We start from the raw sequence: 26,789 nt of genomic DNA, 5'->3' as shown, positions 1-26,789 counted from the left end.
CCGCTCCCCCAGGAGGCACCCACCCCATCCCACACAGGAGGCACATGCTTGGGGCGAGGGCGAGAAACTCGAGGAAAAGCTGAGGTTTTTTTCTTGTTTGTTTTTTTTTTTTTTTTTTTAAATTTTTTTTTTCTTTTTATTCCCGTCAGAGGAACGCTCTGTACAAATACCGCGGGCGGGTTTTTTTTTTTCCCTTTCCTCGCCCAAAAAAAAAAAAAAAAAAAAAAAAAAGAAAAAAATAAAAAAAAACTTTATATATAAATAAAAAAAGTTCATTTGCAACTGTAAATTTTTTTTTTTTTTCCTCTAGGTGTTATCCTTTTCTGGAGGTCGTCTAACTTGGCGGCGAACGTGAACGCTGGGAAGGGAGGGTGAGGGCCAGGCAGTACACGAAGAGCTGGAGCTACACCAGAGCCAGGGAGCCTTGCTAACACACGTGGAGGGCTGAGGGATTCTGGTCAGCTTCCATGTGGAGAGGGGAAGGTTCAGGGACTGGCTGCATGCAGGCTGGTTCACCCCCCTGAGGGGTCCCACACCTCGGCTGTCTCACCAGCAGCAGCTCCCTGCTGCCAAACTGGAGTGTCCCATTGTTCCTCCCGCGTTCTTCACGCTCGTCCCGAAGAGGCTGCTGGTGCTTTGGGGCTGCAGCAAGGAACAGTCCTTCCAGAGGAGTCCCATGTACAAAAGGATGGCCCGAGGAGCCACCTCAGGGACGCAGGTCCAAAGCACATACTTCTCTCACCTCTGCAGGCTCTTCTGACTTTACCTCCCTTAGTGCTGGTGCTGCAGCTGGTTGTGTGGGTCACAGGCAGTGAGCAGCTACGTGGAGAAATTAAACATCAGCTATTTAAGTGGATGGCTGGAAGCTACCTCTCTGCAAGAGCCCACCACGGCCTGGCCTGGCTCTCTCTTCGGCAGTTTGTGGAGCAGGAAAGGCAGGACAGCTGCTACCACCGTGCTGGCAGGAAGATGTGCAAAACTAAAGACACTCAAATACAGGATCTGACCGAAACCCAAAGCTGGGACTTACAAAATACGACACAAATTCATCAGCGCATTTTTACCTCCAACTAAACTGCACAGGGTCCAGGCCTGGTACCAGCTGATGATCCTAAAGAACCCAACAGCAGGCCTTCCATTACAAAGCAAGGAAGAAAATTTCGCGGAAAAATGGTGCAGAGAAAGCATCGCACTGGGTGCCACAGGACCTGCCACGGGATCAGGGATTGGGAGCGTGGGTATGGACACTAGAGGAGCAAATTCAAATATACAGAAAACCTGATCCTGAGAGAAGAAGGGAGGAGAAAAGCTCACTATTTGTACAACACCTACGTAACCTGTCACAGCAAAGTACTACTGAATTGTTACTGCTTGGTCGCCTTTCAGACAGTTGCAGGCTCAAGTGCAATGGTTGGAGAATACAGCTATTTGCAAATATGAGCAGGCTCTGATGTCCCTGGAGTACCTTACAGGCACCAGCTGGAGCAGTCTTATCCTTTCAGACATCTCTTCACTCAGGCAAAAACGAGAATTAAAAACGAAACCATACTGGCACCTCTTCTTTAGCCCTGTAGAAACAGCACAGCTGCTGGACAAGGAGCTGGAGCCCCCGGGGTTGTGCATCAGCAGACTGGTGAAAGCAGAACCAGCATTAATGCTGAAGCACAAGCGGGGAAAGGCTCAGCTCCTGAGTCCCATTAGGAGGCACAGCTGGCTAAAAAAAGTGCTTTTTCTTGTAAAACATACTAGCTTGGTCTGAAATCACTGGCAGAAATAGACACTTTGGTGCCATTCCCCCCGCCCCCTGATGCCTTTCAGAAACACAACTACCTCAATCTGAACAACTAACATGGAGAAATCTAACTAACAACCTCTGGGCCTGTGAACTGACCACGGTATTAGGGCTCCTTGTAGCAGCTGGTACCTAGGAGGTACAAAGTGCCTCTGGGAGTGCAGGAAAAACCAAGGCATGCAGATTGGAGGAAGCTCAGAGAGGCACGTGGGCAAACTCTACAGGTGAACTGGGAACACTCAAAACACGGAGCCTTTGAGGTGAGGCCCAGGATCCAGTGGAGAGCTGCAGGGGGCAAGCTGCACGTGCACCTTGCACGAGCACCAGAGGAAGAAGCAAGTTATGGGGAGGCTCCCAGCCTGCAAGTCCACATCTCCTGGTTCTGAGTCCGTATGAGAGCATCTCTGAATTACTCAGCCATCGAGCTCTAGCACAAAAGGAATCCAAAAATAGACACTTTCCAAAGAGTTACAAAACAGTCTGTGTTTGCAGGGCTCACAGCTGCACTGAGAAGTCAGAGGTTGAGGACAGGCACGTCAAAGAGGTCGCAGACGCCTTCGCTCTCATCCAGGTTGTAGATGTAGTCGTGATCTCCAGGTGGAGGGGAGAGGCGGAGCAAGGGAGCAAACACTGGGGAAAGAGAAGCCCAGGGTTGGTTACAAAACTCAGCACTGCCACCCCGAGCCAAGAGCTGCCAAGAGCTGCCAAAGGGCACCGAGCTGTGCAGCCACCTCACAGTAACAGTCTGTGAGGTTGCTTCAGTCAGCCTTGCAGTACCAAAGAGACTCCTGGCTCTCACACCTCTCTCAGGGACTGTCAGGACAGTGAGAACACAGTCTGTGTCCAGAGCCCAGAAAAGATGAGGGCAAGTCTGCAGTCTCAGGGCTGCCAGCTGGGTAAAGTCACACAGCATGGGCTTCCTCCCAGGAAAGCCACACCATGGCAGGAGACTCTAAGACTCACCTTCAGATGACATCAGCTCTTCCAGCAGCTCAGAGTTCATACATTCTGGGGAAGAGACAAACATGGTAGCAAAACACTCTGCTCTCCTGGTCTGCTCCTGGGTAGTTCCCCACCTTCCCAGGGTTCTCCCCACCCTTCTTATCCCTTCTCTGGCTAAGGCACAGTGTGTACAGAAGGCAGTGGTGAAAGGAAGCTTGGGCTTAAAATAGAGATAAAACCACACAGTAAAAGCAATCCCAACACAAAACACTATGGGAGAGCTCCAGCTCTTCCAGCTTAAACTGCACAGCCTTAAAGCAGCTGCCAGTGCCAGGGCAGCATCACTGGGATCACACAGGGATGAGAGGCTGCATGGAGCATGCTGCAAGGACTGTCTCTCTGAGCTCTGTAGTGCTGGTTTTTTCCAGTCCTGAGTTTTGCCTCTGTAGCTGTCGACTCCGTTTTGTCCTTCGCTCACGGATCTTTATCTTCCCACTCCAAACTGGGAAGAATACTCCATAAAGCCACATACATTACCATAGACAGCAAACATCTCCTTTTTAACAGAGTCCACATAGTCACACAGTACAGTTACTCTGGGTAAGGTCTTTACATGGCTGGGGCTTTGCAGCAGTTTATGTCTCACACTGTGAACTCAAACTTACTCTTCAGATGTACTTAGACATCATCAAGGCTTCATCCACTACCTGCAGCAGCAGGTGCTGGGCAAGGAGGAAGGACGTTCTCCAGGCTGACTGCAGAGCCCAGGGCTCGCAGCACACAGATTGGAGGCTCACACGTGTGTGTGTTTGGGCTGGTGGGGTTTTTACACAAAGGCAGCACCTTCACAAAGCATCTGCTAGAGCACAAAACTAGGGACAGCTGTACATCTCCTGTGACCACCACAAAAGTGCCTGTGTGTACTCAGCTCTGCTGAACTGCGGGGGCTACAGAGTATTCCACCAGCACTGAAGGGAAATAAATGTGCTGATAAAAAGAGTTTCCTGGTTTAGCTTTATGTTAGACCAAATTCCTTAACCTTTCCTGCCCGTAGCCCAGAGTCTCTCCCACCATTAGGCAGCAACCCCTAGACATTCCTTGGGCAGAGTGAGAACTCCAAACACATGTAAGAGCATCCCCCTCTCCTACTGCTCCAAAATTACCAGCCCCACCAACACCACTGAGGGGTGTTTCAAAGAAAGAACACTATCTCCCTAGAATATTTGCTTGGATTAGCCTCAGGCAGGCTACAGCTGAAATGAGACTTAACAGGGATTTTTGTTTTCCATAGGACTGACAAGCTGAAGGAGGAGGGGAAGGCTGAGCACAGAGTAGTGTCAGCATGGGGACAGGAGAGCCCTGTCAGCACATGGCAAGACAAGCTCTAACAGAGGTTGCTGGAAACATGGAGACAGAAAAATACACCCAGAAACCAGTAATTTTAAAAGTGCCTAACTACAAGTAGAGGGCCAGCAGCCAGCAAGGACCACAAGCACCTTACAAAACCACATCCATAAAATAATCCAAAAGGGAGTGAGTCAAACAAACTGTCCCACTTCTGTGGGCAGATGGGCACACAGCAAAGCCGTGGTCAGGGAATGAACATACCTCTCATTGGATCAAACATCTCTGACAGCTCTTTGGGAAGTTCCAGTACTGCAAACACAACAAACCAGATGGTTTGGATCATTACATGAAGAGTCTGAAATGCTTTACAGCAGAATCATCCACAAACCTGCACTCCTTACACACCCAAATCATCCTACGCCATCCAGAAATTCTGCTCCCACACTCCCTGTCAGATAATTTCTGCTGCAATGATAAGCAATAAAACACTTACGCTCTACTACTTTAAGATAAATTTGTAGGAGCCCAGGGACACGAACATGTTATCACAGCCAGAAGCTCTGCAGTAACTGCCTGTCTGTAAACCTCACACGGTGTCAGCTTCCACACGCTGCCTCGATTTACCTCGTGTAAGAGGATGCTTTTATCTCCCTGGGCCAGCCTGCCATTTCCTGGCATAAAGCTCCAATGTTCCTTTTTTAAAGCCCATTTCACCTCACCAAGTACATCAGGGAGCTCCCCAAATATACACTGCAAGATCACTAAGAACAAAAGATCTAAGGACAGATGAAGCATTCCTGAGTAAAGGAGGAAAACAGAGACAAGAGCTATCCTAATACAGGAAAACTCTCCATGACTTACAAAGGTGCTCTCAGTGATGGCTGGAAATTCTATAGCTTCATGTGGTCTCCAAAACAGAACCTTCCACTACAGAAAGGACTGAAAGGGAACAACCCTATATGTACCAGCAGAGATGTGTCACATGGATGTCCCTCGCAGATTTTCTAGTACTGATGTCAAAGAAAGCAGCAGGACACCAGACAAGACACGTTCTCACCAGGTTCCCTGGCACCCTCACAGGGAAATGCCTACTCATCCTTGGCAGAGCCTGGCTGACAGCAACAGCAGAACGGAGCTCAGCTCCTTCCTCCAGGCCCAGCAGCCTTTCCCTCACTCCATGATTTCCTGCACTGCATGATTTTGGAGCAAGACATGAAACAAGGGGGCATACTCACTTCCCGTGGGGTCTGGCTTGATGGGCTCAAAGGAGGTAGAGGTGCTGGGCAGGACGGAGCTGCTGTCCAGGGAGGCAGAGGACTGGAGCAGCTGTGCATCCAGCCCGGCCGGGGGGCTGTCGGAGTCACCGCTGCCCTTGGACTCTGCCGCAGGGACATCGCACTCTGGAAAGAGCCACACACGGGAATGTCATCTCCCACCAGCCCCAAAGCAGCTGTGGCACAGGCTCAGCCCACACTGGCAGTGCTGCCCAAGCACAGGGAGAAAGCTTCCTGCTTCCCTCCAGGCCCTGCTGCACTTCTGCTGGAGAGCAGTCCTGGCAGTGCCAGGCTGCACACGAGCCAAGCACGAGCTCTCTGCAGCCTGGCAGCAATGAACAGCTCCACCAGGAGAAGCATGGCCAGCACAGCCAGGGAAGTTACTATCCTCCTGCTTGGGGCTGAGGCTGCACTCGGAATAGTGTACAGCTCTGGCCACTGTCCAGTTCATGAAAGCTGTGGAAGATTCAGCTGAGGGCTACCAAGTTAGCCATGGGTCTAGGGCACATGGCCTGTGAGGAAGAGTGGAGGGAGCTGGGCTTGATCAGCCAGGCAAAGAGAAGCCTAAGGGTGACCTAACAGCAGCTTGAAGCTACCTGAATGGCAGTTACCAAATTTAAGAACTCAGTAGTGTCAAACAATGTAACATGCACAACAGGCACAATATGAGCTCAAAGGATCCAAACTTCAGGATAAAGGAATTCACTGAGAGGGTGCTGCAGCCCTGAAAGGGCTCACCAGGGAAGGTGGGGATCTCCACCACTGGGGGCTTTCAGAATTTAGTGGACAAAGCCACAACCAACCTAATCTAGTATTTTTGACAACCTTTATTCAAACTGAAAGCTGAACTTGAGACTCAAAATGACCCTTTTGCAAAGCTCTTGCTCATCAATGAACCTGCATGATCTCCCCTACACGTGCCCCTACAGGCTGGCACTACCCCCTCAAGCCAAGTGCCTCTTTTCCCTGAACACAACCAGTCCCACTAACCAGGGCAAAAGGATGGGTTGCAGCAAAGGCAGAGGTGCCCCTTTGCCAGGAGCTCTCAACAGTGTGCATTCAGCAGTGCCAGCCCCAACTGGGACAAGGAATTGTCCAGCCACCAGCCTGTTCCTGCCTCCTGTAGCTCCCTCTCACCTGTGCCTGCGTTTTTCTGTGTGGGAGGGCCATGGTCCTGAGTGCTGGTGGGTGTTGGTGTGGAGGGCTGGGTGCTGCTGGGAACAGAGGCCTCCTGGAAGTGGGTGAGTGGTGGGACTGGTGTTTTCGAGGGTGCAGCTGCCTGGCACTGAATGAGGTCTTCAGGGGGAGGGACAGGGAGTACGACAGGAGGAGAGCTCCAAGTATCTTTGTTGACTAAGAGAACATCAATGGGACCACTTGTGCTCTTCAGATGGATCTGGTATTTCTTCTGCCCGTTTAGGCCCTGGGAAAAGTCAAAAGCAAAAAACACAGACATACATTAAAAGCCCTTTTCGAACAGAACATCAATTTCCCACAGACAAGATGTACAGGTACACACACACACACCCCTGCCCCTTGCCCATGTGTTTGTCACTCACCTCAGGGATGGGCACCTCCAAACGTGTGCCAGATGGGGCTCTAATAACAAGGAGGGTGTCTCCTGTGAAAACAGACCAGTCAGTGCTCGGTGGGCACAAGTTGTTGTGATGATAATTAAGCATGGATGAAGAGACCCTCCCCAAGCCCCCCATCTCCTGGCAATCCTCCAGGATTGCAATCCTCCAGGAAGACATCTACACCCCAAGCACATCATACAGCTCCCAGTGTGCCAACAGCCCAGGGCACAAAGTACCTGCAAAGTTTCTCCCAGTGCAACCCCAAAGTTTTTCAGCAGTGTCCTTATCAAAACTATTTCTTTTCCTTGGAAGGGCTGGCTTAAATTCACTCCTAAGAATATCTGAATCCTAAGGGAAGTATCCTCCATTCTGCTGTCATAAGCTTTTGTATGTGAATTGTAAACAAAACAGCTGGACTGCCAGTGGAGAGATGGGGTCAAAGCAGGCTCAGGAGCCAGGCTGCCAACCTCAGGCTGCTGTACCAACACCTGAAACCAACACTCCCCAGTCCCTACTGGCAAGAGCTGCCTGGTGTTAGTTGTGCTGGACCCACCACAGAGCCCAGAATGTGTGGGGCTGGAAGCCAGGCCAACAGCATCCTTCCTTTCCAAGTCCTGCAGCTCCTTAAGATCTGTGCCCTGATAACACAAGTCACAGGTGAGCAGCTCCCAGCCCATATCTGGGTTTAGAGAAATGTGAACAGAGAAATACCAGCTCTGTGAACATCTGACATATGTAGATCAAGCAGCCTGCAGCTTTCACTTTGAATGTTTAAGCTTTAGGGTGGTTAATATTCACAGTTAACCAGTATTTTGCATTAAGCTTCACTTGATAATTAACACAGAAGATCCCCAGAGCGATGAGAGAGTGTGAAGAGCAGAAAAGCGCATCCCTTAATTTCAGGCAAGCAACCAAAGGTCAGGTCAGGAAAAGGTAAAGGGATTAAAAATAACACAGGATTTGTCAATTAGATGGGACTTGTTTAACAAATCTACTCTTCAGAAAAATGTAAGAGGCATAAAAAATGGATAGTAAAGCTCAGAGACACCAGCTCGAGTTTTAAGACCTGTTTTAGTCTCAAAGACAGGTGCTGGGCTTCTATCTGCCTTGACAGCTACAACCCAAATTTTACAAAACAGCTCACAGTGCATTTCCACTTCCTTTTTGAATCTGCAAGTGCAAAATGCATCACAGCAACAGATGGGAAAATTATATTTCCCAGTCACTAAAATCTAACATATCCTTACTTCTCTTTTTATTTTTTTTTAATTAATCCAAGTAATGAATTCATATTTGACAAGAGTCCAAGCATGAAAATCTTGGAAAAAGCAGGATCAATAGCAGTTGATTAGAAAAACCGGGATCTGAAATTCAGCCTGCACCACAGTTCAAGAACACAAGAGGTCCAACAAAGAATCTCTGTAAGACTCAGATGTTCAGGAGAGGAAAAAGCATCATGTAAGGCATATTCATACAGGAAAACTGGACAGACAATGGAAAAACACGGACTAGCCCTCTGTTCTAGAGGGAATTCAGACCTGCCCTCAGTAAGATCTAATCTCTGCATATTTTGGTGAGGTCTGACCTCAGACACAAACCGGTTTACAAAAACCAGGTGCAATAAAATGCAAAACACTCAACCAGCCAAGCAATGAGCTGTCTGCTGGCCTCCAGTAAACTCTTCCAGGCTGCTACGAGTGATGTGGCCCCAAGCACTGTCAAACTGAAAACACAATCCCTGCCCCCAAAGGTGCTGCTTCAACCAGAAGCAGCAGTACAGCCGAGGGGGGGGGAGTGATGCAGTTGTTACATCAGCGGGAACCTGAGCAGTGTAAAAGCTGGTGAACAAGGAAAGCACAAAGGCAGCGATGACAAACAGAAGGGCTGATGAAGTGCAGGGTGAGAAGAGGGCTTGGAGGACACAGGAGAGTCAGACACGGGTGAGATTACACATGGCTGGGGGCGGTCAGGATGAACAGCTTCAATCTCTGCAGCAAGCAAGCAGATGCAGGTTGCCAGGTCAGGAGAGGTCAGGTGTCCACCGAAGCAGAAAGGAGCTGTGGCTCTGCACCACTACAGCTGGGAAGAACAGCCTGGGTAGTGCAGGCTGCCCCACTGCACGATGGCCACCACCAGGGTTATTTTGGCCTTACATCTATCACTGAAATCAGCAACAGGAGAAACAAAGACTCTGGTGGGTTTTCTTCACTCTTGCCCCAAAGAGACTGAATGTGAGACTTTTGATACGGGTCCCCACCCCAACTTTAGGAAAGCAGCACACAGAGGAGTGAGGGTAGGGTAAGTGGGGTGTTCCCTTCTGTCCTGCTCTTCTGTATCTCCCTCTTGCATTCTTGTTGGCAGGGAAGATGATGCAGCTGAGGGACCACCTTTTATACTACCTCCCTGCTTACAGCCCAATTTCTACCATGCAATAAAATGTTTTCTATTATAAGAACACTGCCCACCCAAGCCCTTAAAATAAAGGATTTCTAACATAACACTCATATACCCACACAGTGACACCCAGCAAAAAGACTTCCCTAGGAGCAACAGCTATATTCCTTTAAACACAAGTAAAAAAATACTGCCTGCCCCCTCTGACAGTGACAAGAAAGCTACAGTTCAGTGGTACACAAACCAGGATGGCATCAGAGCTCACACTACATTTAACTTGATGCTGGGCAGCCTGTGGTCTGCTGCCCCCTCTTCCCTGGAGAAAGGAGAGCAACTGGGAGAGCCTGACAGAAGTGCAGAGTCACATCTTTATCATGGAGCACCAATTCCTCACCTGTGAAGCACTTGCAGATGTCTTCATGTGTCACATATGCTAATGTTTCCAAGGTTAAGGAGAAAGGCTGCAGCTTCCTGCACAGACAAGAGAGCTCAAAGGACACCTGACCTTTCCTTCATGAGCACAGGGAATGCCACTCCCAGAGGTATCCCCACACTGAAGTGGTCTGCAGGTGAGGTCTGCAAGCTACGTGCTCGTCAGAGCTGACATCCTGAGATAGTTAAGCCACAAGAGCAGCTCTGCACGCAAGAAAGTGCCACCTGTGACTCAAAAAGAAGTCATGGTAAACATTACAGTGTTTTTTGCTTCCACAAGTCAGAGGAGAAGCTGTGCACTGCAGAGGAAGTAGCTTCCCAGGCTGAACAGTTACCCTGTTCAGCCAGGCACTGCCTTCTGACTCTTGCAGTGCAGCTTCTCCAGCAGCAACAGCTCCCCACCAACCCAGCCCTCAGATCCCTGCTTTCCAGCCCAGCAAGCGAACATGAGTTCACACAAAGGATATCGACTGTTCTGCATGTCTTCTGTAACGTTTTTGATGCTCTGCTGAACCCACATCTTCTGCTGCTCCAGCTCCTGCTCCCGCTGCTCCAGGTCCTCTATGTCTGCCTTCAGCTCGATCAGTTTGTGAGCTATTTCCCGTGTGTTGCAGCCAGGACCCACCCCTCTGGGCAAAGTAAAAAGGAGTGAGATGCATCAGCCTCTGGAGGCAACCACAACAGCCCCAATCTCTCAGAGATGTTTCCAGCCCCTTACTGCCACCCCTCACAACATCAAGGACAGATTTGCCTGGAAAGTCTTGTCTGTACCCGCTCTAGATCCTCGCCTTCCAGAACATCAGTGTTTCTACAATACATTTTTCTACTTCCCACAGACCAGCAGGGCTCTTCCCCATCTCCAGTGCCACGACATGCATCTTTTCCAGCCCAAGGCACTGTAAATATTTAGTTTGTACCAAAATAACAGCTCTGCTGCAGGAGACATGCCGTACATATTTCAGCTTTCCTCACTGCTGCCGTCAGCACACCCCAGCTGAGGGAAGCACAGGCACGGACCACTGAGGAACCTCCCTCTGCACAGGGCATTTTGACCCCACTGTCACTCAGAACTGGACTGGAAGGGACCTGTGAACGATTTAGACCATCTCTGCCACTCACTTCCACTGGATACTGTTCTTGGATTTCTTCTCGATCAACCCGATGCCTTCCAGGACATTTGTGATATCGTAGATCCGTCGCTTCTGTCGCACAGCCAAGGTATCTGCAGCCTGCAAAAAAGGTTAGACACTTAACTCCACACTCTCAGTCATGCTGAGTTCCTTCCTGCCCGTCAGACCAATTCCTGGCCAAGTACTTCTCTCCCCATCTCATACCTCTGCTGTTCCAGCGCTTCAAGTTACAGAGACGTAACTTGTCACAATGTCATGGGACCACGGGAAGAAGTCACTCATCCTTCGCCCCTTTTCTTACCCTGCAGCCTCCCCACTAAACACAAACCAGGTTCCAGCCAGCCTGCTCAGAGTGGATCCAAAAATCACCATTCCCCAGCAGCAAAGCAGTGCTAGAAAACACTAGTTCAGCAGCCTGAAAATTCAGTGCTCCTTCAGGGTAAAAGAGATGGGGATGGGAAGGAGAATGCTGAGGGCTGTCTGCATCACTGGCAACAGTTCTGTGAAGTCAGTATTCAAAAGGCCTTTTCTAAATCAGATCTGATGTCGCTTGATAGAGAACACTTTTTTGAAGAGGCACTTGAAAAGATACAGTTTTCCCTATGTTTGAAAGATAGGATGCCAGGTGGAGAGCAAGCATGAGCTGCCCTGGGGCTTCCCTGCCTTGCTCACACAACTCTCCTCCCCTCAGGTTTTGGGACATAAAGAACTGCATCGTTTTCAGTACCACGTGGCAACCTGTCACCAGCAAGAGTTAATGTGTGCACAGCCAGGACCAGTAAAGTCAGCGGCAGCAGCCAGAGTGGGTCAGCACAGGAACCACATCCCTCCTCACTCACCAGTAATGAGCCGAGACTTTGGAGACCCTGCACTGCACAGCTGAGCAAATCACAGTAACCAACATGAGCTCACTTAATGGACATCTGAAGCAGGAAAATATTGCCAAATCCAAAGAGACAAGAATTTGGCACAGATAAGGAGCCAGGAGACTCCTCCAGCCCCTGCTGGAGGCAGGGGCTTTCTGGCACTTGTCTGCTGCCTGTGAAGGGTCAGAGCTCTTGCACACATGCCCATGTAAGAGGGATTTGTATAAACCATAGCAAAGGAACTTCACTTATAGAAAAGGCCTGGGATTGGTTACTTCCTCTAGGTGAAGATCTTAAAAAACGAAGAAGCAAGACGCATTCACAGAGCATTTCTCCACAGGCTAAAGGCATCGGGGACAACTTTGGCAGGTGAATGTGGCCACGCTCCCCCTCCTGGTGTGTGCTGGGAGGTCTAAGCGCTGCCGGGAGGAACAGTTTCTATAGGTCTCAGAGGCTTTACAGGGCTGGATCATTATGGTGTCGCTGATCAAGCAGCACCTTGGCGAGGGGCAAGAGCGCAGAAGAGAACGAGGCGGTCAACCCGGGTTCCAAATGAAGCACACAAACACCTGCAGCGCCAGGGAAGATTCCGGGGAGGGCAGAGCGGCTGGGACAGCCCGATGGGGTGGGGAGAAGGGCTCGGATGGAAGAGCAGGAGAGCTGTGAGCACGGTTGGCAGCTCTGCCGCACCCCCGGGGACCCCGCCTTCCCTGCCCCTGGAACCACAGGACCGTCACGGTTGGAAAAGCCCTCCAAGATCATCGAGCCCAACCATTAACCCGGCGCCGCCCACCCCACCGCTAAACCTGCCCCCAAGCACCACATCCACACGTTTCCTGAACAATTCCCGGGGCGGTGACCCCACCGCTGCCCCGGGCAGCCGGTTCCAGTGCCCGGCCACCTTTCCCGTGAAGAGTTTTTTTCCTAGTACCCAATCTAAACCACCTGCTGCACCGGGGCGCTGCCGTGCCCCCGGGGCTCCCCGTTCCAAGCCCGCCCCGGTGCCGCCGGAGCCCCGGTGCCGCCGGAGCCCCGCTCCCCCCAGCAGCAGCTCCCCCCGGACCCACCCCCGGGGCGGCGGAGCCCTCGCCCCCCGCCGGCAGCCCCCGCACCAGCTTGAGGTCGAGCACGCCGTCCTTGGCCTCCTGCAGCAGCGACACGAACTTGGTGGTGAGCAGCCCCAGGCTCTTCTCGTGCCGGCTGGGCGCGCCCGCAGCCCCGCTGCCACCCCCGGGGGGCTGCGCCCCGCACTCCGCCATCTGCCCGCCGCCGGCTCCGGGGCCGCGCATCCGCTTCCGGGCCGCGGGGCTCCCCGGGAACCTCCGGGGCGGGGACGGGGCGGGGGCGGGGACGGGGGACTCCCCACCGCCGCCTCCCGGGGGCGAGGGGTGGGTGCTTGGTGGGTGCCTGGCGGTCCGGGCATCCCCCCCCGGCGCGGGGGTCCCCGCCCGGGGTGAAGCCGCGGGGTGCGCCCATCCCCTCGCCGTCCTGCGGTGCCAAAGCCAAACCCCCGCCCTGTGCCCGGCTCGCACCGCCCGGTGACAGGGGCGATTTGCTGCTCCGACACACCCGGGAGTCCTCCACGCTGGGAATCCTCCAGCCTGTGCCTCGTGGAAGGCAGTTTGTGGCAGGGGGATATCTCCAGGTCCATCCCCAGCCGTGGAGGGTCCATCCCCGCTTCCACGCCCTCTCGCCTTCGGGTCAGGCTGGCACAGTGGATCCTTTCCCGGCTGGTCCAGCCTTAGGGGGGTTCCCACTACGGATGGGCTGAGGTCTGACAGAGGCACCCCGGCATCCCGCTGTCCTCCCCGAGCCAGCGCTGGGAGCACGGAGAGGGGCTGTGTGTCCGGGGGAACGGGGGTGCAGGGGAGGGCAGGCGGGGTGTGACTTCGAGGACGAGAGCAAATAGCCTCAAGTTGAGGCTCCCCTCAAGAGTGGGTTAGATTGGATATTGGGAAAAATATCTTCACGGAAAGGGTGGTCAGGCACTGGAACAGGCTGGCCGGGGCAGTGGTGGAGTCGCCGTGCCTGGAGGTGTTGGAAAGGCGTGTGGATGTGTCACTCGGGAACCTGGTTTAGTGGTGGGTTTGTCAGTGCTGGGCTAACGGTTGGACTCGATGATCTTGGAGCGCTTTTCCAACCTAAATGATCCTATGGTCTCCACTCCCGAGCCCTGCGGCTGTCGCGGTGCCTTCCCGTGTCCCCCCCTCCCCTCCGCCCCCCGTTCCTGACGTCCTGAGCGCGGCTGCGGGAACACAATGGGGCCCTGAGGAGCGCGGCTGCTCCGGCTGAGGAAACGGCTGCCGGCTTCCTCCGCAGCCCTGCCCTGGCCCCCGCAGCTCCACACAGCCCGGACACCATGGGCATGTCTGCGGAGGACGAGCGCGCCGCCAGCCCCAGAGGTAACGAGGGTGATGCGCCCCGGGGAGCCGGCGAACTGGGCAGGGGAGGGATGCTACTGCTTGCAGCACGTTCTGGGGGCTCTCCTGCCCTCTGCCTCACCAGCTTCTGGACCTATATTTCCTGTGCCGGGAGCTGGTGCCTTGTGTTCTTGGGTGGGGTGGAAGCCTGGCTGTGCTTCCCGATGGTGATATCTGCACCGGGGGCACCGCTGCTCCCTGCACATCTTATCCTCAAAGCTGCTGTCCTCCTCCGAAGCCCCCCCGGCCCCGAGGCTGCCGGTGGCTTCCCAGCAGAGCAGGAGCCTGGCTTGGCACTGGGTGACATCCCTGCGGGGCTGCAGGGAGTGGTTGGGGATGGGGTGGGGGGAGAGATTAAACTGCCCCCCCCTCGCTGGGGACAGGGACTGGTGTGTGATAACTGTGCTGGTTCTCAGCCCTCTGCTTTGGCCAGGAGGCCTTTGACATGGCTTCGGACCCTGTGCCAAGGGGAACACTGGGACCCCCACAGTGTGGGTGCTTTTGGAAGCTCAGGAGCCTCCCATCCTCACCTTTGCCTGGTTCTCCTTTGTGGGAGAGCTGCCACCTCTCCATCCCTCCTGCTGACTCACTGCCAGAGTCTCAGCCCTGCTGGGGACTTCCCAGGTGGCATCAGACCCACTCAGACAACCCCCCATTGTGTTTGGGGGAGCAATGGGGATGTGTGCTTGGCCTGGGGACAGCCTGAGGACTCAGCTGGCAGGCTGAGTCACAGTTTCCCAGGGCAGCCTTCTCACTGCCACAGCCACTGTGACAATACCAGTCTGTAGCTGTGGCACCTTGTGGGGCCCTAGTGGAAGTACCCGCTTGGTGCCATCCTGTCCAGCTTCCCACATCGGGGTGTGCTTGGAAGTCTGCTGGCAGCAGCTTCCTGCCTCTGGCCTCAGGGGCTCTTCCTGCCCCACTTCGTTGTGCTCATTGACCCCTGGCTTCATCCCCAGACGAGGAGTGGCCGGAAGCAGAGAAGGCTGAGAAGCTGGCGAGAGGAGCTGCTCTGAAATGGGCTTCAGGGGTGTTTTACCGCCCCGAGAAATTGGAGGGGCTTGGGCATTACCGGAGCCGAGAGACACAGAGGAACAGCTCCATCCAGTCCCGGCTGAAGGTGGGTGTTTGCCACAGCCCAGCACATGGACACCCGCAGCCTCACCGCCTCTCCAGGCAGGGATCCCAGCCAGGGTGCCCTCTTGTGTGCTGAATCATCTTTCTGTCCACTTTTGGCAAAATCTTTTTCTTCAGCTGGCGCTTTGTGGGGGAAATGGCAATTGTTCTGGAGAAAAGATCTGGTAACCCCCACCTGCTGCCCTATTCTCAGGCAGTGTCTGAAGTGTTAAAATGAGTCTCCCGTGTTTCTGACCATCCTTCAAAATAAAACACTGAGGGGGTTCAGCACATCCCACGTGCAGGAGTCAGCACTCCCCATCACTGCCCCATCCCAGCACCAAAGGCTGCCCTTCCTCACAGCTGGGAGGAGGCACAGAGCTCCAACCTGCCCCTGCCTTCTGGTCCCCACAGGGGAAATTCCATTTCTACGCATCTGCAAGGGCTGTTCCAGTCCCCCTGCACAACTTCCTTCCTCAGAGTGACCTTTTTACATGACCCAAGGAATGACTGACCCTGCGACCCAATCTGTCTGAGCACTGCAGCCTTCTCCTGATTATTTTGGAGATGGTTTCTCCTACTCTAAGTGTGGTTGAATTATCCAGGAGGCAACTTGTTTTAAGTAATGTGGCCTCAGAGAAAGCAACTTGTTTCTGGTGATACTGGGTAGAAGGACAGTGGCATCAGGAGATGAGCATTAAATGTGTGGATGATAGGGTGTGGAGATGTGCCAGTGCCACTGCAGGGCTAGAAATGATGGAAATCCCTTTTGGAGGAGGGTTTATACAGCCACTGAGGTACTTCAAGCCATCCATATGCTTTGGGGGGTACACAGGGGCCCTGTGGCCTTCTGCTGTTTTGCAGCAGCAAAGTAGTATTTTTAAAGTGAAAGGAGACATCTAGTTACTGGTCATCCTGTGGTCTTGGTCACCCCAAAGTGATGCCCTTCTCCCACCTCATGCACAGCAGTCATTGCCCCTCACCCCACCCCCTATGAACCATTCCTGCTGCTGGAGGGGGTTCCTAGAAGCTGGGTGTGCAGTGGAGTGGGGCTGTCACAGAAGGTCCAAGAGATGTAATGGTCCAACAGTGTGATGACAGGGGCAGGTGTGACCTTGTGGGGCTGGGAGAGTGCCTGCAACACAGACTGTGCAGGGCCAGGACAAACGGTGTGGGAGTCCTCCTGCCTTCTGGGGCTGCTCCACTGCCTCTCCAATCCTCTTCTGCTCCCCAGTCAACCGTCCAGTCCTACCTGGAGGGGGTGAGTGCAGGGCTGGAGCAGCTGCGGTCGGCGGCGCAGGAGGTGCAGAGCGTGTGCCAGGACCTGGGGGCTGCGCGCTGGGCCCTGCTGGACAGCGCTGACCACTTCCAGGGCCTGCAGCAGATGAGGGCACTGGTGGAGGAGCATGTCCAGCTGGCCTCCGTGGTCCAGGTGCTGCCACAGATCTTCTCGGGTAAGGCACTGGCCCGGTCCTGGTGGATTTGGGCTGGAAGGCAGAGGGGAGAACTTCAGTCCAACCCTGGGCTCTGTGCAGGGCTGGCAGCAAAGCTTGAGCAGGTCACTCTGGCTTTGTTGGTTGGGTTTGGAAAGCCTCCATGGATGGAGATTTCACTGCCTCCCCAGGGCCTGATCCAGCACGGTGTTCCCAGAGCCCCAGACCTCAGACCCTTCCCCTCACCTGATAACCTGCACCCACGTCCCTGGTGCAAACCCCCTTCTCCCCCCGTGCTGAGTCCTGGCATCCCTCCTCCCTCTCCCACAGTGCAGGAGGTTTTTTCCCATACCCTGCAGCTGCTGCACGGGCAGCGCCTGCTGGAGGCCCACGCGGAGCTCATGATGGTGGAGCACCTCCGGGATGACATCCTCTCCCAGCTGCACCTCCGCGGGCTCTCCAGCGCCCAGACGACCGTGCTGTCCTACTTCAGCGGCCTGCAGCAGCTCAACGAGACCCTGGCCAAGCAGCTGTGGGACATCGTGGGCAGCAGCCTGCGGCTGGTGCGGGAGGACCCCGTCCTGTTTGTCACCGCTGTAAGGATCATCGAGCGGGAGGAGAAAATAGATGATACTCTGCTCCTGGAGGCCACCTTCCTGCCCCCTGGCCGCCCAAAGGGCTGGAGGCAGAAGTTCTACCACGTCCTCCAGGACACCATCAGAGGGGCCCGATTCCGTGCTCCTCACGTGGACGCTGAGGGGCCGGGGCTGGCGAGGCACCTGGCAGCGCTGCAGAAGGACATCGTGTCTGAGCTGCGTGTGGTGAAGGACCTGATGGTCCAGTGCGTCCCAGCTCACTACAACATCCTCAGTGTCTGCACTACCACCTACCACCAGGCCCTCACCAGCCACCTCCAGGAGATCCTCCGGGAGGACCTGGACAAACAGGGGCTCTTCCTCCTCCTCGAATGGGCGCTCCATGTGTACCACAGGTCAGCACCAAGCCTGGCACCAACATAGCAGGGGTTGTTGTGGAGAGCTGGGTTGTTCACTGGCACATGGGTGGGTTGGGAGAGTGGCTCTGGCTACCAGGGGATGACCAATAGGAGGACAGAAGGACAGGTAGGAACTCTGGAAAACACAGGTCTTCCCAGCCCTGATCCACTTCTGCCTTCCAGCCCAGAGATGATGGGTCACCCTGACCTTCTCCCAGAAGTGGATGTTTCTGCTCTGGGTCCCTTGATGTCCCCTGAGCTTGTGGATCAGACAGAGAGGAGATACGTGGTGAAAGTCAAGGTGAGTGGAGCAGGGACCCCAGTGACCACCACTGAGCCAAGCATCTGCTCTACAGCAGCCCCAGACCATGAGCCTGTGGGACGAGGCCCAGGACTCACTGCTGTGCTGTGTTGGGTCTCAAGGGAGTTGGTTCTTGACTTCTTGGGCCTCCTGTGGTGGGTGTCCATCCCACAGGCCAGCGTGTTAGAGTGGATGCAGAGGACCCTGGAGGTGGAGTTCAAGGAATGGTTCAGGGAAGAGGAACCCGAGACAGACCACCAGGGATTCTTCCAGTCAGCCCTGCCTGTCATTGTCATGCAGGTGGGTCCCCAGCACCACGGGTGCAGCTGGAGCATGGCCATGCTAAGAGCTCCCAAAAAGGGGGCCATGGCCTGCAGACTCTCCCTGGCTCACCTCCACTCTCCTCTCCTGCTGCAGATGCTGAATGAGAACATCCAGGTAGCTTCCCTGATCAATGACTCTCTGCAGCAGAAGGTTTACAACATGGCCTTGGAGGAGCTCGAGGCATTTCTGGGCCGGTTAGTGGAGCCCCTCACACCTCTGCCCGTCCTCACAGACCCCGGGCCCCGGGGCCAAACATCACGGGCTGGTGGTGGAGATCTGCCGTGGGGCACCCAACTCTCACCCAGGTCACAGAAGGCTCAACAGCCTGTCTGCCCATGGAGCTGCTGTCTCAGCCCTTGAGGGCATCAGCTCTCAGGGCTCGCTGCCCAAAACGCTTCTCTGCTGAGCCCTACTGTCCCAAGGGGGCCCAGAATGGGTCCCGCTGTCCCACCCTGCCCAACAACCTGTCACTCTCCAGCCTGATGGCAGGATCTGGAAAGAGCCAGTTGAGCTGGGGGGGGTTGTGGGAGGTCCATGCGTTCCCAGGAGCCTCCCAGCTCCGTGTCCTTGTGGCAGGACTGCTCGGCCCGCCCGTCACGGTCTCGTCTCTGTGTCGCAGCCTGCGGGAAGCCCTGGTGCAGTGTGGGAAGGAGCACCAGCAGGACCGGGCCGTGCCCAAGTACTATGTCTCCTACCTCCTGGCCATGCTCAACAACAACCTGGCTCTCAGGTAACCAGCACCAGCACAGTGTAGCTCTTGTAGTAACCCACCACCCCCAGGGAAGCCACGTACTCCCCATGCTCCTGCAGGACCACTGTCCCCACTGTGTTCCCAGGCTACCTGTACCTCTCCTCTCTCTTGTAGCAACTCTGTCTCCTCCCTGCACCCCGACACTGCCCACAGAGAAGTCCCTGCATCCCTCCGGGCTGCTCTAGACAGGATGCAGAAGAAAGCCTGCCAGCTGCTGCTGGAGGAGCTGCTCCTGGACCTGCAGGTACGTTTGTCCACAGCACTGAGCCTGACAGGGCTGCAACAAACCTGGACTCAGCAAGAACAGCCCTACAGCAACACCCCAGACATGAGTTATTCCTGCCAGGGACCCCTGCCATGTGCTCCATACCCTGCTATCATCCTGCAGACATCTCTGCCAGGCTGGCTCCCAGGCCATGATAAACCACCCCATGTCTGTCACCAGCCAGCACTGCCCCATATCACTGGGGCAGATGGTTTGTGGCCCCCAAATCACCAACAGACAGAGACCAGGAGCCAGGGCCCCCCCAGGCTGCCTCATGCTCCTTCTTATGGCTGTTTCATGGCAGAAAACCAGCTGGAGGGCGGTGATGTCCGCACGGAGGATACAAATCCATGTGCAACTGCCCAAGTCGTTTCCTGCCAGTGTAGTCAAATTTAGCTTTCCTGGAGTCTGGACCAAAAATCTGGAATAATTAACGGCATTGCTATTTAGGGCTTGAATGCCATGAAAATAAAGGAAGAGCCAAAGGGTGAAGAGCTTGCCGGCAGTGGCCGGGGCCCCAGCAGAGACAGAGGGAATGTGTGCCTGCAAGGCAGGAAGACAGCAGGGCAGGAGTTGGAAATCAAAGCCCTCAGCCAAAAACATGCTATGTCTACACAAGGGAAGTGGGGAGGAGTGGAAATTAAAAATAAAATCACAGCAAGACAGGCCAAAAGCGAGTGTGTGAGGAGCACTCACAGGTGCTGCACTGTGACCCAGATAAAGCCCCAAAATGAGGTTCTTAGGGTGTCAGGGAGGGACAGCCCCAGGGGGTTTCCATAATTTCCTAACCTAGACCACTCTTCTGTTTTTATACTGAGTTTTGTCTGGCAGCAGGGGCTTGGGGGTTTTGCAAGGCAAAGTGGCCTTGCTGCCAGGCAGCAGGTGGGCACCAGCTGAGGGTGTTGTGCTGCCCTGAGCTGGCAGCTGCTGCAGGAGTGATGTGACAATGCAGGGCACAGACACTGCTCCTCTGCTTCTTTCAGCCCCTCTGCCTGCAGCTGCCCTCCCGCAAGTGGCTCTCCGGGTCCCAGCTCGTCGGCAGCATGTGTGAAGTGATTGACAAGTATGCAAAGCACTTCACCCGCGTCAGGAAACCCATCTTCACGGTACTGCCTGTCCTTGGAACGGCTGCTTGTCCGTGGGGCAGGGAGGCTGGGCAGTTGGGTGCCACGCTGGGGTGCAGGGTGTGTTGGGTTTGCCAGAGAGCCTGTGTCCTCCAGAGCAGTCCAGAGAGCACCACCACACAGAGGTGTTCAGGGTTTCCCCCCAGTCCAGCTGTTTTCTCTGTGCCTTCAGCCAAGGGTCTTCCCCGCAGGTCGTCCATGGCTTGGTGTTGTATCCAGCCCTTATCCTCTTTGCCTTTCCCTGGGGAACTGGGGTCTGACAGGCAGGCAGTGCCAGCACTAACAGCTCTCCCCTGCCCAGCTCCTGCTGATGGAGAGCGAGCTCCTGGTGGCCAGCCAGTACCTGCGGGCACTCATGCAGAGGAAGATGGTGTGCAAGAGCGAGGAGGAGCGGGGCCAGCTCTGTGACCGCCTGCTGCAGGACACCACACAGCTCCGGGAGCTCTTCTGTGGCCTGGTGAGAGGGGCCTGGGTGTGCTGGGGAGCCGGGGCTGTGCCACAGCAGGGGACCATCACCCAGCAAGGTCGGTTAAAGGAGCTCACAGCTCACCTCCGTCACCCTCCTGCAAGTGGGGTGGGTACATCAGCCCACAAACAAGACGTGGCTGTTACACTTGGGTGGTTGTGAGGCCAAGATGGGAGGAACTGGCTGGATTAGGGACTTGGGGGACCATCACCCTGCCCAGCAGGGATTTGTGAGGCTGCACAGCAGCCCCTGGTGGGTGGGATATGCTCAGTGGGAAGAAAAGAGCTGCAGAGAACCAGGTCCCCACCTGGGCACTGGGGACCCAGCTGTGTCTCACCAGCCACTGTGCTGACCTCCCCTGGGTCTCACACCTGGCTGCTTTCCCTCCCAGGGCCTGGATCAGAGCCAGCAGAGCCTGGAGGCCGTCTCTGCTCTGCGGGAGCTGATCTGCCTCAAAGACCCAGCACTACTCAGCCTGGAGGTGCTGGGCTTCATCACCAAGTACCCTGATGCCAGGTAAGGTACCTCCTGCAAGAGGGGGAAGGTGGGAGTCCATCCAGGAGAGCCAGTCTGGGGCTGGACCCTGTGAGGTGACATGACAGTGCAGAGCAGGCGGAAACCTGAGCCTTTTCCCCCTTCTCCCTGAGATTTCCTTTTCCCATGCTCCAGATTTGAGGTGTTCTTGCAAAGCCCCAAGGGCAAAGAGGTAAAGGAAAAAGGAGTTCTGCTGTGGCAGTCACATGTCTGGTGCCCAAATAAAGCACAAGAAATGACAAAACACCAAATTGGAAATGTCAAAACCAAATTCATGTGGTTTGGGGTGTTATTTTCAGGCAAATTTTAAAATTTGCCTGGTGCGAAGTACCGGCTCTCCCCTGGCCTCAGCTTGGCTTTTCCAGATCATGGGAGGTTTGTGGGACACAAGCACTGTGGATGGTGGGGTGGGCCAGCAGCTCACCCTGACTCACCTCTCGCTCTCTGCCCAGCGACGAGCACATCTCCACCTTGCTGGACCTCCGGGGTGACGTCTCCAAGGAAGTGCGGCACGTGGTGCTGGAAATGATGGCTCAGCACCCCCAGGTCCTGCCCGAGGGCTACCGGCCCATCTTCAGCACCATCCTGGTGCCTGTGCCAGAGCTGCCCTTCTGCCTTCGCAAGGGCAAGTGTGCCTGACACTGCCCCTCAGCCAGCTCCCCCTGCCCACTGCCCCGGCACAGGGATGGACCACGGGGGCATCTCTGCAGCTGAACGGAGGTGACACGTGGCATCCCCTGCACGCAGCACCTCGTCCTGCGTTGGGGACAGTCTGGATATGTGCCATCCTCCTCTGGTCTTCCCTCACTGAGCAGACTGTCCCCTGCAAGCACCAGTGCTGGGATACCTGGATCAGGGGAAATCCAGCCTGTAGCTGTTTTGCTGGCCTGCTGGGACAGTGACCGAGGGCTGCTCAGGCCTGGCCTGTTGCTTGCAGGAGGAAGAGATGTTGCAGAGCAGACAAGAGTTTGCAGCTGGGGCAAATCCATGTCTCCATGGGGCTGTAGGGATGTTTGGGTTTCTCCAAGTCTCCAGACAGCTCCCTGAGGCAGCAGGTCCAGGCCATGGAGCCTGCTACCATCCCAGCTTCCAGACAGACTGGAGTCTTATCAGCTGGCAGGAGGGTTTTAGGCACAGGAGGTCCTCTGGGCTCAGCCCCGAGGTCAGGTGTTGCTACTCCAGCCTGGGCCCTGCATGGCTGGTGGAGAGCAGCTCAGTCAGCTCATCTTTGCTCACGGGCACAGAGAAGGGCACCAGGTGGTCTCCCTGCCCCGGGCAGTGCCATCGGCTCTTGAGTTCCTACTCACCTGCCAGACTTCCTGGCTCTGGCTCGTTTGCCACTGTCCAAAACAGGACTGGAGTCCAAAGCTCTCTACCTGCTGTGTCTGCTGTGTCGAGCATCCTCCTGCTCCAAGGTTCCTCTGTGATGGGCAGCAATGCCCTGAGCACTGGCTCTCCCTCCATCCTCTGCTGCTGCCCGGCCCTTGGCTGTCTCCTCCCCAGGTGCCATGAGAAGATCAGGAGCAGCCTGTGTCTCTGTCTGTATCCTTGCACCCAGCCCCTGCAGCGCCCTGGGAGACCTCCACACTCTGCCACGCTTCCTGCCCTGGGGGGGGCTGCATCCTGCTGTCCTTGTGTGGCACCACTGCTGGAAATAAAGGCCTGAACTGTGCACTTGCTCTTCAGTGTCCTCAGGCTCTGCTCCCCAGAGGGTCAGGACAGGGATCAGGGCATGTGGGTGGCATGGGGGGGGAGGGGGAAGCATCCCTGTGTTCAGCATCACCCCAGGGCTGGCTCCCTGCACCCAGTGCCACCCTGGGAGGTCACCCAGGGACAGGGGGGATGATGGAGACACTGCATAACCCAGGTCCCGGATGGAGGGGGCTGTACTGCTCCCCAGCCCTGGGGTCAGGGTCAGGCAGCTGTAGTGCTGGGGGGATGCTCAGTGGTGGGCTCAACCTCACCTTGGGGAGGTGCTCACTGCCCTCCTTGGGGCTCACAATGCGCTTGCCCAGCTGGCCACAGCTCCCACCTGCCTGGGAAGGTATCTGCCCTCCTCACCGGCCCCCACTGGCTCTGGGACTCACTCACCTGTACCAGGGACATGGTTCAAAGGGTAGCCCTGAGCCCTGGGAACATCCAGCTGGGACCAGCGCTTGCCTAGGCCAGGACTTCATGGCCACATGGAAAAAAAGCTCTAGTGCCAACAGATCTGAAACAGATCTGGCACAGGATGACCTCCCACACCCCAGGCACTGGTGCCCATCCCACCATGTCCAGCCCCACTGCTACCCCAGCTGTGTGCCCACAAGCAGCCCCCCATCACAGCCCCATGGTGCTCTCCCCTCTCCAGCTCCACAGGCTGCAGTGAGAACTGACACAACTCATTACAGCAGCAGCCCAAGCACCCCAGGTGTCTTTCGACAGTCCCTTCCCACATCCCTGTTTGCGAGGGGCACAGCTTGGCCTGTCACTGCTGCCCACAGCTGACACAAGGCCACAGGGGGACCTTGACCAGCCTAGCTACAAGCCACGTGGCCTCCTGGCTGCTATAAAGCTCGTGGCCCCCAGGGGCTCAGCCTGAATCTGTCCAGGATGGCGTTCCTGTGGGTAGTTGCTTGCCTGGCCCTTGCCAGCACTGTCTCCGGTAAGTGCTGCCTTGCTGGGTGCAGGGAGGTCCTCGGGGTGCAGCAGGACACCGGGGAGGGGGGCACAGAGCCACCTGCACCAGTGCAGGCAGCCCCCAGATACGAGCCCTGAGCTTTTGGGGTCACCCTTGTGCCCATCTGCCTGTCCCGCAGGGTGTGGGGTGCCCGACGTCAGTCCCTCAGTGGCCTACAGCGAGAGGATCGTCAACGGGCAGAGTGCTCTGCCCGGCTCATGGCCCTGGCAGGTGTCCCTGCAGGTACAGCACCGTCCCACCCCCGGGCAGGGGCAGTGCCCTGAGCACTGCGGTGGCACAGCACGGCAGAGCAAGCCGGGTGGCTGGGAGGTGGGTGGGCACAAGGGGAGCCCTGACTGCCCCCAGCCTGGGGGTGCTCAGCCTGCCCAGCCCCAGCTCCTCCTCCCTCTTTGCTCCCCAGACCTACACAGGATCCCACTTCTGCGGCGGCTCCTTGATCAACCAGTACTGGGTCGTCACAGCTGCCCACTGCAACTTCAAGTAAAGAACCGTGCCTGGCCAGCCCACACTGGTGCCACTGTCAGGAGTTTGGAGCATGCTGGGCATTGCTGAGTGCCACTTGGGTCAGCCCCAAATGCCTGAGCAGCCCTGGGCTTCTTCCCCAGCTGTCCCCATGGTGGCTTCCCTTGGGTTCCTGTTCCCACCCTGGGGTGCTGGATGCCCCACGTCCCCCTGACTCTCTCTTACCTCTCGCAGCCCGAACGCCCATGTCGTCGTCCTCGGGGAATATGACCTGAGCTCCAGTGCTGAGGCTGTTCAAGTGAAGACTGTGTCCAGGGTGAGCCGGGCTGGTCCTGGGATGGGGCTGCAGCTCCACGCTGCGGCTGCTCCCGCGGGGCAGGGATGAAGTGCTACGGTGTTTCTGTGCAGGCCATCACCAACCCCGGCTGGAACGCCAACACCATGAACAACGACATCACCCTGCTGAGGCTCTCCACGCCCGCCCAGCTGGGATCCCGTGTGGCCCCCATCTGCCTGGCCCCCGCCAACCTGGTTCTGCCCTACAACGCCAAGGCTGTCACCACCGGCTGGGGACGCACCAACCCCAACTGTACGTGTGCTGTGGCTCCAGGGAGGGCTGTGTGTGGCTGCTGTTCTTCCTGGGGGCTCTGAGGGTCCAGGGCTGCCTGGGGGGGGTGACACATAGAATCACAGAATCAACCAGGTTGGAAAAGACCTCCGAGATCATCAAGTCCAATGACCCAACCCCTCTGTGGTTACCAGACCATGGCACTGATGCCACATCCAGTCTCATCTTAAAAACCTCCAGGGATGGTGACTCCACCACCTTCCTGGGCAGCCCATTCCAATGTCTGATTACTCTCTCCTGCTCGAGGAAGAAGGGGTACATTGGCACAGAGGGGAAAAGCACTTTGCATGGCAGCACCCGTGTGTTCGGGAGCACCAGTGGGAGCTTGCCCAGGGCACCCATGCGCTTTCCAGGAGACCCACCAACACTGAGGTGATTTAATGGTGCTTCTTCCCCTAGCTCAAGCCTTGGCAACATCCCTGCAGCAGGTAGTCGTGCCCCTGATCTCCCAGACTCAGTGCACGCAGTACTGGGGCAGCCGCATCACCAGTGCCATGATCTGCGCCGGTGGGGCCGGTGCCTCCTCCTGCCAGGTAAGGAGACGAGCTCCTGCTGCACCACAGGGTGGGTGGAGGAAGAGAAAGAAACGTGGAGTCTTGCTGAGCTCCCACTGCATCACAGGGAGGGTGGAGGAGGGGGATATGTGGCATCTTGCATCTGTAGAGCCAGAGACTTAAGCTCCAGCACCTGGCTGTGCGCAGGGGAGCAGTGGCTGGGGTGGCAGGGACCGGTCTGGAGCACGTGCCAGGAGCACTGAGCACGAGTCTTCTCTGCAGGGTGACTCCGGTGGACCCCTGGTGTACCAGAGTGCCAGCGGCTGGATTCTGATCGGCATCGTCTCCTGGGGGAACTCCAACTGCAACACCTACACTCCGGCCATATACACCCGCGTCAGCCAGTTCCGCAGCTGGATCGACTCCATCATCGCTTAGGGGTGAAGCTGCCAGCACTGTGATCCCTTCACTGGGATTAATAAAGTACCACAGTTGGCTTGTGCCAAGCGCTGCCTCTGCCTCCTTTCTCCTCATGGTGCTGACCAGGGTGGAAGGCACATGGGGGAGCCTGGGGCACCCCATGCTCCTCTCCCGAAGCCAAGAACTTCCCAGAGCTGGAAGTGCCCAGCTGGGACCCAGGGGGAGGTGTGAAGCCAGGACATGATGCTTGGGTAGAGGGGGAGCAGGCCTGGCAGTGCCTCAAGGGCTGCTCAGAGGGTCTTTAAGCACAAGTACCTACACCCTGGCACCAGCCCAGAGACCACCGTGGCACTGAGGGGGGAGAAGGGTCCTTCCACTGACCCACGTGTGAGGTGACACCAGGGAAGGGACTGTGAAGCTGCAGCTCAGCAGACTCAGCACCAGAAAGCTCAGCCTGCAATGGAAGGTGGATGCTGGTGGGTTCACAGGATCCTAAAAGATCCCTGCATGCAGTTTAAAGCTGTGACTTGTGCAGCAGCCTGGGAACACAGAGCTGAAAGGGAGAAGTGCCGAGAGCAGCTCCAGGTCTTGGGGAAGGTGGAGAACCTGCTGCTTCACAC

At 55.9% G+C, this 26,789-nt stretch overlaps 3 protein-coding genes across 7 annotated transcripts; 2 read left to right on the top strand and 1 right to left on the bottom strand.

The window, feature by feature from the left end:
* Nucleotides 1–238: 238 nt before the first annotated feature.
* On the bottom strand, nt 239–13,057 carry E2F4 (E2F transcription factor 4). Of its 3 annotated transcripts, none has more exons than XM_027646637.1 (10): nt 12,822–13,057; nt 10,878–10,987; nt 10,226–10,387; nt 9,721–9,764; nt 6,915–6,976; nt 6,493–6,778; nt 5,317–5,481; nt 4,343–4,390; nt 2,756–2,800; nt 239–2,422 (listed from the first exon to the last, which is right to left on the bottom strand). In XM_027646637.1, exons 1-10 carry the CDS (start codon nt 13,041–13,043, stop codon nt 2,307–2,309), a joined length of 1,260 nt encoding a protein of 419 aa, XP_027502438.1. In that variant the 5' UTR covers nt 13,044–13,057; the 3' UTR covers nt 239–2,306. The 3 variants fall into 3 exon arrangements, with proteins under 3 accessions (XP_027502438.1, XP_027502439.1, XP_027502440.1); XM_027646638.1 differs by having other exon boundaries at nt 12,867–13,057; XM_027646639.1 differs by lacking the exon at nt 4,343–4,390.
* Nucleotides 13,058–13,139: 82 nt separating this feature from the next.
* On the top strand, nt 13,140–23,154 carry EXOC3L1 (exocyst complex component 3 like 1). Of its 3 annotated transcripts, XM_027646545.1 has the most exons (14): nt 13,140–14,156; nt 15,134–15,294; nt 16,525–16,551; nt 16,663–16,744; nt 17,054–17,714; nt 17,901–18,018; nt 18,193–18,318; nt 18,436–18,536; nt 18,962–19,072; nt 19,208–19,337; nt 20,342–20,464; nt 20,784–20,939; nt 21,340–21,464; nt 21,935–23,154. In XM_027646545.1, the coding sequence occupies exons 1-14, from the start codon at nt 14,114–14,116 to the stop codon at nt 22,119–22,121; spliced, it is 2,151 nt and encodes a 716-aa protein (XP_027502346.1). In that variant the 5' UTR covers nt 13,140–14,113; the 3' UTR covers nt 22,122–23,154. The 3 variants fall into 3 exon arrangements, with proteins under 3 accessions (XP_027502346.1, XP_027502343.1, XP_027502344.1); XM_027646542.1 differs by having other exon boundaries at nt 16,525–16,744; XM_027646543.1 differs by lacking the exon at nt 13,140–14,156 and having other exon boundaries at nt 15,201–15,322; nt 16,354–16,744.
* Nucleotides 23,155–24,052: 898 nt separating this feature from the next.
* CTRL (chymotrypsin like) lies at nt 24,053–26,230 on the top strand. Its single transcript, XM_027646664.1, has 7 exons — nt 24,053–24,129; nt 24,284–24,387; nt 24,566–24,645; nt 24,862–24,943; nt 25,036–25,216; nt 25,655–25,788; nt 26,032–26,230. The coding sequence occupies exons 1-7, from the start codon at nt 24,078–24,080 to the stop codon at nt 26,185–26,187; spliced, it is 789 nt and encodes a 262-aa protein (XP_027502465.1). The 5' UTR covers nt 24,053–24,077; the 3' UTR covers nt 26,188–26,230.
* The last annotated feature ends 559 nt before the right edge of the window (nt 26,231–26,789 follow it).

The sequence above is a fragment of the Corapipo altera genome, unplaced genomic scaffold, assembly GCF_003945725.1.
Source record: "Corapipo altera isolate COAL_440 unplaced genomic scaffold, ASM394572v1 62, whole genome shotgun sequence".
Lineage (NCBI taxonomy): Eukaryota > Metazoa > Chordata > Aves > Passeriformes > Pipridae > Corapipo > Corapipo altera.
The sequence above is the reverse complement of the archived record's forward strand: the minus strand, read 5'-3'. Positions and strand labels throughout refer to the sequence as shown.